This window comes from Corticium candelabrum, chromosome 19 (genome assembly GCF_963422355.1).
Source record: "Corticium candelabrum chromosome 19, ooCorCand1.1, whole genome shotgun sequence".
Taxonomy (NCBI): domain Eukaryota; kingdom Metazoa; phylum Porifera; class Homoscleromorpha; order Homosclerophorida; family Plakinidae; genus Corticium; species Corticium candelabrum.
In genome coordinates this window covers 1326231-1337685 of record NC_085103.1, presented here as the reverse complement: position 1 = coordinate 1337685, position 11455 = coordinate 1326231, and the positions used below count along the sequence as shown (strand labels likewise).

Here is an 11455-nt window from a genome sequence, read left to right as displayed (position 1 = left end):
CGTCATCAAGTAGTTGTGTCTGTTCCACCAAACTTTAGAAACAGACTGTGTGGATTGTGTGGCAACGACAACGGAAACTCGATAGACGATCTTACTTTGCCAAATGGAAAATTCCTAAAAGTGAGCAAAGTCAAAGGCTCTACGTCTGCTCGTTCCGTTTCTAACTACCACATATTCGGTAAAAGCTGGGCTGCACCGAATCAAAGGAGACTCACCCTAGACCCTGCTATCGCATGTCGTGACCCTCAGGAGGTCCCATTCTGTGATCAAAATCCGGAGAACAAGAGACACGTGGAAGAATTTTGTGACATTATTCTAGACCCGAAGGGACCGTTTGCAAACTGTCATGCTCATACCAGACCACACAACGCGTACACACAATGCGTCCTGGATGGCTGTTTGCATAAGGGAAACCGAGCATCTATTTGCCCATCCATTAGATCGTACCAAACTCGATGTCAGAAATGTAACAAGCAATTATCTTTGATCGTGCCGGAATGCATTGAAGGTATCGACACAATATTTAAATTAAAACATACGATTGACTAAAATTATTTCTGTCAACAGATCCATGTAACGAGCTCAAACCCTGCTTCCAGGATGTCAAGTGCTGGAACGATTTTACTGTCTTTCCACCATACAGATGTGACAAGTGTCCCACGGGTTACGTCGGAAACGGTAAAGAATGTCGTGACATCAACGAGGTATTTTGAAGTGAGCGACTACAATCGACTGTAGCGAAGTGAACTTGCAATACTGTAGTAGGATTAGAGGTAGCTATAGAACGGCGTGTACGACGAAGTTTTACTATGAAGAGACGTTTCATTGATTCTAAGATATTTTATGCTGACGTTTAATTTTCATTCTCAAGCAACCACGTTTCATGTTAACGGTACAATATATCACAACGTTTTATCTAACAATACATTCTTTGCTCACATGTATCTGTGTACGCAATTTACAACGCAAAGTCTCCATCCTACTGTTGGATTAATAGTCGACCGTCTACTTTGGAATAGATTTTGTGACGATTTTCTAGGATCTTTTAAATATCATTAGGCGACCCATCTGCTATGTATAACCACTATTTGTCACTATAAATTTTGAATCTGATAACACAGTTCTTGCTTAATTAATTGGGCAACTCAATAATAATAGGTGGAATGATATGTCAGTATATGAGCGTCATGTAGATGCAACGTTCGCTATAATCATATGCCAACGTCGAAAGAGACTGTCAAAATAGCTGTACGGTTAGAGTTTTATCCGCAATTGTGTTGTGTCCGCCCAATCCGGGAGTTAGTGAGGGGTTTGCCGTTTCCACGGTGATAGAGCCTACGCTTAGTTTTATGGTTCCACACCAAGAAAAGAGTATTTAATATTTATAACATAGTTATCAAATGGAAAACAAGGTATTTGAAAGCTGCACTGTGTTGTTGAAATATATCATGCACCTAGAGAATACTGCAGCAACTTAAGATCACATGACTTTTGTGAACACATTTGGTAGCTCCACACATAGGTAATATATTTAATTAGATCTCGGACGCAGAAGGATTTGTTACCTTGCAACACAAGACAATTTCTTGTTCAAAGTTGGTACAATTAAGCTACAAGCAAACCATATCATAAGCCACCGATCGATTGCTGCAGTTGTTCATATCATGTCTATAGTGGCTCCCAAGTTGACGGTCTAACAGCAACGTTCCGGAGGCATACCCAGCTCATTGAGCGACTGCTGGAGTCGTGCGACTGTGATCATGATAGCCTAGCCATTATAGATGGATCTCTAGACAAAGTATACCTAAGATACTAGAGAGCATATTTTATTGAGTATAATTAGATATAGATTTTGTATAAATAGAACTTAGATAAGATGTTTCTTTGCAGAATTCCGTACTTTAACTTCGTTTCAGAATTAAGTCACGTCTGGCTTCGAGGAGTGGCTTAGGATACCTAACATTCTATAATGTACCGGATGCCCTATTGTTGTGGCTCATTACCGCTGTTCCAATAACTTAAGTAATTGCCAATAAACTGCGCAGTACAAAGCTGACGGTGCAGTAGAAAGCGGTACGTAGAGTCTAAGTGGCTGTACGGAGCATGCAGATTACATTCTCAAGCTGTTTGCAGTTACTATTTAGGACAACATACCAATCTAATTAATGTAGATAAGCAATCAGAACGGTACATGATGGACTAAGACTTCGTCTTCTATTTCCTTGTCTACTGGAAGTATCACATAACTCGACCTCTCCTACGTAGCCTCGAAAGCCAGGCTCTTCCATGCAGTCACTGAGCTGAAACGCACGTGAATCACACTCCTCTTCCTCGCGTGAGTCACGTGCGTTTAGCTCAGCGACCGCGCGGAAGAGCCTGTCTTGCGAGTCTACATCCTACAAATGAGTAATTGAATAGAGCAAACATAGACTTTCCAATGACACCCGTATAAACTCAGTTCGTTCTAGGGTTACGCGTCAGCAGTCCACTTTCGGTTGTGACTGCACAGGTGACTTTAATTCTGAAACGGACTTTATCAATTTCGTCATAGATCACTGTTAACTAATGATACCGACTACAGTGATACTAAGTCTAATCTTGAAAGAGTTGATGTGTTCTATGCTTGCTTTTCCAATTGTAGAAGGCTGTCAGAAATGATTATTGCTGATTCTCATCAGCGTAGCATATGCGTGACAACCTTTGGTATTTTCTAATATAGCACGTATACGTAGGTAATGAAAGAAAGTACTGTGGTTTTCACGTGTAAACATAAATATGAATATTTAAATATTTATGACTTATTTAAATATTTTGCTTTATGTATATAGCAATATGTAGATTTATTAAAAAGACAGTGAGTGCCAAGTACAGGATGAGATACGTTGCATCAGACGGAGCATCTGCAGACACACAGATTGAAAAGAAAAAGCTGCCTCAAACCCAATCATAGAGGCCATTATTTAAGCAAAAACAATGAGCAATGACAACACCAGGTATTTTGGCAAGTACATCCCAATCAATTTGGATCCCTAAAAGCACGTCATCTGTGCAACCACCGGGACCGTGTGTATGCTGCATGGTGGAATCGCAAATCATTCTCAAGCTGATGGAGAGAGGAACTACCACATCTTGTGTGGTGTGTGGTGTGTGTGTGTGTGTGTGTGTGTGTGTGTGTGTGTGTGTGTGTGTGTGTGTGTGTGTGTGTGTGCGTGCTGCTATATAGTGATCCCAATCAGTGCGTCACCAGTGCAAACATGCAGACGTATTTGCTGCAGAAATCGCAAGTCGTTTTTCAGGCTGTTGAAGAGAGGAACTACCACATCTTTATCAGCTGTGTGCCAGCAGGAAGCAGAGTCAGTTGCAAACACTAGACGAAGTTGGCTAAAGCTGCTGATTTTGTCTAGACGAGTCAGGGTGTAATGATTGCTTCGAGCTGGATAGTGTAGATGATTCAGTAGCTGAATCATCTACTTCATCTATGTTTGATCTCACCAGCATGCAATACTTACATACTGCAGAATGGTTCTTGTGCTTACGAATACGTATTCTTACCTCGTTATGAGCTGATGATGGTATTGATGAGTAGCCTCGCAAGCCAGGCTCTTCCGCGCAGTCGCTGAGCTAACCGCACGTGAATCACACGAGGAGGAGGAGCTTTTACAGGAATTGCTCCAACGCGAGTAGAGCCTGGTCGCTTTCGAGAACGTCATAGTGACGTGGGACCCCCGATTCGGTTTCATAGCTTGATAAAGCTAATCCTATTAGGTAAGCATGTAGGTATGAAAGTTGAGAACACGCGACATCGCTTCACGCAGTTGCTTGTTTGCACGAAGTACGTAGTTGACATCATCGTTCGCTTCTAGTTCGCATGTAGACAGCTCAGCCATGTAATATTCTGCAGTGTCACGACTCCTTTTCAGTATTCAGTTTCGCCAACAGCACACCACCGAATCTAGATCTGCGGCGCGGTAGTTTGAGAAATGAACCCATTGTACGCGGTTAGTGTATATATGTAGCAGTCAGAAACCGTGCATTGAAACAAGTCGTACGTAGTACACGTGCAACTACGAGTCAACTCTACACTTCCTGAACATGGTAGGTCCACTGCACTGTTGTTTTCCCATGCCTAGATGTTTCCAGTTCACCGTGAGGATAGTCAATATCGTACAAAAGTGCTGCTTGATGAGTGGAAAGTACCGTCACATAGACTGCGTTAGCAATACACGCCAATCTGATCATGACGTGGAGAGGTCAACAAGCTCTAGGCCACTGTTTTCATGAACCGTTGAGTGAAACTGGGCCGGCAGTTCTCACACCATTTCCCCACAGACTATAGATGTCAGAGTAGACGCGCAGGAGTGGTGAATAGTTCTACGTCGTTTTCAATTCGCGCAAACCTGCAGATGAGTTCAGTAGAACGAAATGTTGCTGGAGAGTGTAGGTTCAGCGGACCAGTCCCATGTAGGCCATTCCTACGCTCATTATTCACCAGCACTTCGTCCATCAACGGCTTCACTGGATTTCGTGTTCACGCGCTCTCTGCTTCATGTATCAGCGCAATTACATAAAAGAGCTCTTTAGGAAATCGAATTAGCTTTATCAAGCTATGAAACCGGATCGGGGGTCCCACGTCACTATGACGTTCTCGAAAGCGACCAGGCTCTTCTCGCGCTGGAGCAATTCCGGTAAAAGCTCCTCCTTCTCGTGTGATTCACGTGCGGTTAGCTCAGCGACTGCGCGGAAGAGCCTGGCTTGCGAGGCTAATTGATGCGCCTCAAGGCCACCAGATGGGATAGCTATATCCACATATCTTTGCTGTGGCTAAAAAGCAAGGAAGATGGCCAGATGAAGTAAATCAGTCGTTTAAGTGAAAGTCTGGTGCAGAAAAGACAGAAAGTGCCAAATACCCATGAGATACGTTGCAGCAGTATGTGGAGCAGCTGCAGACACACAACTGATTGAGAAGTGTTGCCTCAAACCCAATCACGGTCGGAAGCCATCAGTAACGCAAAAACAATACGAAATGACAACATAAGTCGTTTTGGAAAGTACATCCAGATCGATTTTGATTGCAAATAGCACAAAATCAGTGCAAACATGCATGCAGAAGTATTTGCTGGAGAAATCGCGAGTCATTTTTCAAGCTGATGGGACAGTTAGATAACACTGTGCACATCTTATAGTTATCAGCTTGTGAGCCAGCATGAAGCAGAGTCAGTTGCATGGGCTGACCTTACCTCGAGATATTGATTTTGTCTACATGAGTCAGGGTCATTGCTTCGAGCTAGCTAGACGGAGTAGATGATTTAGTTCAGTTTGAAAGAACATGTGCAGCACTGCAGTCACTTCTGAATGTGACATCAGGTCAACAAAGAGCAATATTTTTAACAATAGAGTGCCGGCAGCTATTTGCACATGGGAAACCAAATGTCACATTCAGCAAGTCGGTTACTGATTCTGCTTCATGTAGTACGTAGTCGTTACTACTCAGTACTCTAGAGAAGTCTGTAAATGAACGAACTTCAACGCATCTAGATACATCGCTAGAGTCAACTCCAAAGACTGACTCAACGTTCAGCTTCTCTCATCAGTGTATTTCTAGACTACCCGTAAAATACGTCCTACTCATGATCAGTCATTAGGATATATGAACTGAAATGAATCGCGCTGGTGTAGCTCCTCCTACTGACAGTACCCGTATACAAAACCTGTTAAGAAAGCATGCAGATATAGGTCCACGTGCTGTAACACCAGACATGTTTGCACACGCGTTGTAAATTTATTGTAAGAATATGTACATAGACACAACATCCCCTATAACGCTTAAGATATGTAACTGTCAAAGGCAATCCTGTAGCTGCTCTATCAGCAAGAGACAACAACAACAACTAAAGGTCCAAACATGGATGAATAGCTAGAGCAATCGAACCAGAACTCCAAATGCAGTACAAGAAGTCACCGTTTCGTACCTTCCGTATCATCGTCTTGGTGGCAGTCACTACAGCACAGCCAACAAAAGTTATTCGTAGCTAAATAAAGAGACTGAAAAGGAAGCAAACACTTATCTTGAGCAGCTGAACTCAGAAGCTAAAAAAGAATGTCGTGGCAACAACAGAAATGTCAGAGAAGTAATATTTCCTGCTATTTGAGACACAGAGATTCTCTCAAACGCAAGGAAATTGCTTCTCTTTTTTTGCTGTCGGGTCACGTGACACCACCAGCGCTGCGAAATGGTGACTGACTGAGATAGGTTGAATGACGGGGAGGTTCCCCTAGCAACGAGCGTGTGAAGCTCTCACTGCACGGCTGAAGCTTTCCAACCCACCTAGAACAGCCGAAACGCCACAAGACAACGTCTCAGGCCGCTGGCAGTAGCGAAAACGCATGACCGTACAACACGCCGCTCCCGCACGCTTTTTCGACACAAACTCAACGCGCAACTGTCCACCGGGTCGTCGAAAATGCGCGCCAAAAAAAGAAACCGCATGGCAGACAGCTCCAGCTCGCAGAAACACGACTGCAAAAAACCTTAGGGTTAGGTGAAGGGAAGGAGAGCGCGTTGTGAACTGAGCATGCGCGAGAGTGGAATTCAGACCGCGTTACTGACAGGCGTAACCAAATTTGTATGCGTTTCTGTTTTCTACATGACGTCGGGCGAGTGTAGCATTTCGCGATCATTTGTACATGTAGCAAATCGTCGCCCTCTAGATTTGTTGCGTGCTCATTGGGTTGAACTGGAGGATCGTGTATGGGCAGATCACATCACTGGCGAGTTGTTCAAGAGAGAAATTATATCATTGATGGATAGAGAGAAAATAGAGAGAAAAGCACGTGGCAGTAGAAGGGAGGGAGCGGTTTTGCTGTTAGAGATAATGATGACAAGAAGCTTGTGCGAATGCGTTGAGTTTGCTGTCATTCTTAGTGAGACTGAAGGTCTGAAGGATCTTGGAGAAAAACTGGTGAAAAATGCAGCAGGTGGGTGTGACTTGTACGTGGCACGTGATCTGTAGGTGTGGCGGTTGCTGTAAGTGTTGTGTTGGATTAGAGTAGGAGATGCTGGTCAGCCTGGTGTGAGGGATGGACGAGACAAAGGAACAATAGTTCGAGAGAACAGACGACTTAAAAGAGAGAACGAGAGTTTGATGACGAAAATGAAGAGAGCAGACAAGAAAGAGAGAGGAGAGAGACTGTTGAGAGTTGGACTGGAGATGGAAAGGGTAAGTGAAATTGAGAGTAGGAAAAGAGGAGAGCGAGTGAGTCGTATGTGGTTTTGTTTAGAGGTCTGATGTCATCCAATACAAGTGGAAACAGTTTGAAATGACCGAAATGATGGCTGAGTATCTATTTTGTCACTCAGATTATTTGAATCGCGTTGCAACATTGCAACATAAAGTTATTTCTGCTGACTTGTTTAGTACTCAGTTATCAATCATCAACATTTATTCATCCCATGTCAAGTGGTCTATTGTAGACAATAGACATAATGCATGTGGTGATAACATTGAGAGTCTTTTTAATGCAGGAAATGAATGTCTTGGTACATTCTACAATGACAGACGTCAGCAGAGCATGGGAATATACAGAGCAGAGAAGGAGGAATGGGAACATGTGACTGACATTCCATCACGTGACAAGTTGTGTTTGTATGGTATTACAGCGGATAGAGATCACGTGTACATAGTTGGTGGTATGGATGACCATCGTGTCGTACAAGAGACCATATTGGTATATGACATCAACACAGGCATGGAGTGTGACAGGAAGAAGATGAGCAGCAAGAGGCGAGTTTGTTCTTGTACGGTCATAGACAAAATGATGTATGTGGGATGAGGATCAGATGGAGTAAAATTATTGAATAGTATCGAGTGCATCTCACTCAATGACTACACCAGTCAGCACAGTGTAACAGCTACACCTACATACTACTGTTCGCTGACATCGCTGTGTGACAGGCTAGTGATGTTAGGTGGGAGAGTTGATGGTACATTCGACAGTCCGGTCAGCAACAAGGTTTCAGTGTTGATTCCGTCTCTCAACTCATGGCTGCCACTACCAGCAATGAATGAAGAAAGGTTTCATCACGGAGCTTGTACAGTCGATGATGACACTCTAGTGGTGATGGGAGGATTAACTTATGTCAGCAGTCGGGACACATTTGATAGTGTTTCTATTTGTGAATTATTGAAATTTGAGTGAAATGAGTAAAACTGCTTTTTATAGTGTCTTTGTGGCCGTAATTGGTAGTCGTTTGTGTACTTTATGTTGCTCAGCAGTTGTGAGTTGTTTAATTAGATTTAATATCCAACACTGGCATTGTTATTCACACATTGAAACTGTGCACAACATAGCACATAAGCATACATGCAGACCACTGAAATGTGCGATAAGAAATTAGTAATTTAATTTTTGAAATTTACTAAATATGTTGTTTCAATTTTAGTGCTTCACGTCGCCCATAAAGGAGCATAATTTGTTGTTGTTTGAGTGAGTGTCAAGAAGAATTGCCTAATAGCTTTGCTGCATGCTCATTGCAAGGGTTGAACTGGAGGATCGTGTATGGGCAGATCACATCGCAAAAACAAGTTATCTAAGAGAGAACTGGGTAATTAATCAGAATTGTAATGTATTGAAACCATTAACAGTTACGTACCGTAAGTAGTTCATAAAAACAGTTTGCTGGTGGCCGTCCAGGTGTGTTGTTAGCTAATTGAATAAATAATCCGTGTCCTCGGCCACCCTTGATCTGAATGTCATCTTCTTCATTACCAGATATTTCAACGTGTCTAGACTCTATGCCACTGCATCTAATACACAAAGAATCTGACTAACAGTACTGTACAAATCAGTGGACCAATCAGCATACAACACAGATCTTACTACCGCGGATTAAGGTCTGGCTACGCGAGACTAAGAAAAATACACACAACTGTACAGCGCTCACATCGGTGTGCGTAGCATTGACCTCTAGAAATGAGGGGATAAACCTTACCATGCGACCGAACACGCCCGATTTTATGGACATGTCCACTTTTATCGTTATTCATTTTTTGCATTTTTATTATAATATAGTAGTGGTTGTATGAATTTTTTTCAAAATAGTAGTAGTCTAATAAAAAAAAAATTATTATAACAATGTACTTTTACCGATCTGTAGTATTGCTTATCGCTATTCAGTTCTAGAAACTGGATTTCTGGAATTTTACTCGACTATGCTCATTGTGTTTGATTTTTACGTACAGCCAATAGTATTTGATTACTTCATGCAGTTAATATTGCTTGATATATACAGTCAATATTGATTGATATATACAGTCAATATTGATTGATATATACAGTCAATATTGATTGATATATACAGTCAATATTGATTGACATATACAGTCAATAATTCTGATTTATGCAGTCAATATTGCTTGCTATACAGTCAATATTGATTGATATATGCAGTCAGCATTGATTGATATATGCAGTCAAAATTGATTGATATATACAGTCAATATTTGTTGATATATACAGTCAATATTGATTGATATATATATATAGTCATTATTGATTGATATATACAGTCAATATTGATTGACATATACAGTCAATAATTCTGATTTATGCAGTCAATATTGCTTGCTATACAGTCAATATTGATTGATATATGCAGTCAGTATTGATTGATATATGCAGTCAAAATTGATTGATATATACAGTCAATATTTGTTGATATATACAGTCAATATTGATTGACATATATATAGTCAATATTGATTGATATATACAGTCAATATTGATTGACATATACAGTCAATAATTCTGATTTATGCAGTCAATATTGCTTGCTATACAGTCAATATTGATTGATATATGCAGTCAATATTGATTGATATATGCAGTCAATATTGATTGATATATACAGTCAATATTGATTGATATACACGGTCAATATTGATTGATATATACGGTCAATATTGCTTGATATACACAGTCAATATTGCTTGACATATACAGTCAATATTGATTGATATATACAGTCAAGATTGATTGATATATACAGTCAATATTGATTGATTTAGACAGTGAACGTAATTGATGTGTGCAGTCAACAGTACTATTGTCACTAACATTGACTGAATCAATCAATCAATTTTGACTGTAATATTGATTGATATATAGATGTCAATATTAGCTTCTCAATATCATCAAAGCAAAGGAAACATGCGACATTTACTAATAGATATTTATCAAAGAAGAAGAAGAAGAAAACATTTGGTAAAATCTTTCAGAAATGCATTTTTGGAAAGTGCACGAAAGTAACAGCACGCACGACTAGCAGACTGCTAGATTTAACATGAAGCACCAGTACGCATGCGTTTGTCTAGCTAGCTAGCTGGAGAAACGACTTACTCAAAAATTATGAGAAGCACAACAGAACATGCTGCGAAATAACAAGCCAACATTGCAGCTACCCAAAATGATATTTTGCTGCATTTAAGCAGGGTTGACAGTAGAAACTCAAGGCAGCTAGACATCGGATACCACGAATGTGTGGAATCTCCATGCATGCACACATTACGTGTCTATAGACGTAGTTCAAAATATCTTCCGGACAGCAATAGCAATCCAGTCCGGGCAATGCGCCGCGCCACGCCCTAGGGTAACCGGATTCTAACCGGAAAAGCTAGCAAAGATAATAGTATATTGTCCGGTTTGACCGGAAACGGGCGGACTGCTACGACAGAGACGAAGCCTCATGGACTCGAGCAAACGCTGCATTGCAACAATAAACGATTACCGTTCTTTCTCATAACTTTCTTGCAGCTGTGTCGTCACAACAGAAAGAAGAGAAGCATTTTCTTTAACATGGACATCCATACTAAAGATTTGTCACGCGACGATGACGTACTAATGCGCTATTGCGGAAGGAGATGCAAATTGTGAACTCAGCCGGACTGTGGCGGATAGTAGCGATGTGTCTTCATGTAGTGATGTGTACACCTGGTAGTCTAGTTGCGCGTGAAGCTTGTTGAGTGTGAAGTTTCCTGAGTGTGAAGTAGCCGAACCGTGTTGCATAATCTTGCTGACATGGCTAGACTGCTAGGGAAGCAATAAGGAAATTTATCGGAAACGGATGACCTCGAACTGCGACACAACGGAGGGGCGTGGCTTAATTAATTAATTGCAAAGCTACGAGGGTACGTTTTAGAACGCCGCAAAGCGCCGATTCCGCCCCAAAACGGAATCTACACTGTACTAAATGGTACAAAATTAGTACTTCGCCTTAGAAAGTAAGGTGTAGTGCAGGCAGTTGGTTGTGGTTTGCATATCACGTTTGACCTGCAATCTCGTTTTTCGGTTGCCTAAGTTTCTAGGTAAGCATTCTGCCAGTGTCTTACCACAAATTAATTAAAATTATACTATTACACAACTATTCACCAGACGCGGAGGCGGAAATATGTCAGACGTG

The 11455-nt window shown here is 41.4% G+C and overlaps 1 protein-coding gene across 1 annotated transcript; it reads left to right on the top strand.

The window, feature by feature from the left end:
• The first annotated feature begins 6828 nt into the window (after nt 1–6828).
• On the top strand, nt 6829–8253 carry LOC134195034 (uncharacterized). Its single transcript, XM_062664033.1, has 3 exons — nt 6829–6975; nt 7051–7217; nt 7279–8253. The coding sequence occupies exons 1-3, from the start codon at nt 6873–6875 to the stop codon at nt 7828–7830; spliced, it is 822 nt and encodes a 273-aa protein (XP_062520017.1). The 5' UTR covers nt 6829–6872; the 3' UTR covers nt 7831–8253.
• The last annotated feature ends 3202 nt before the right edge of the window (nt 8254–11455 follow it).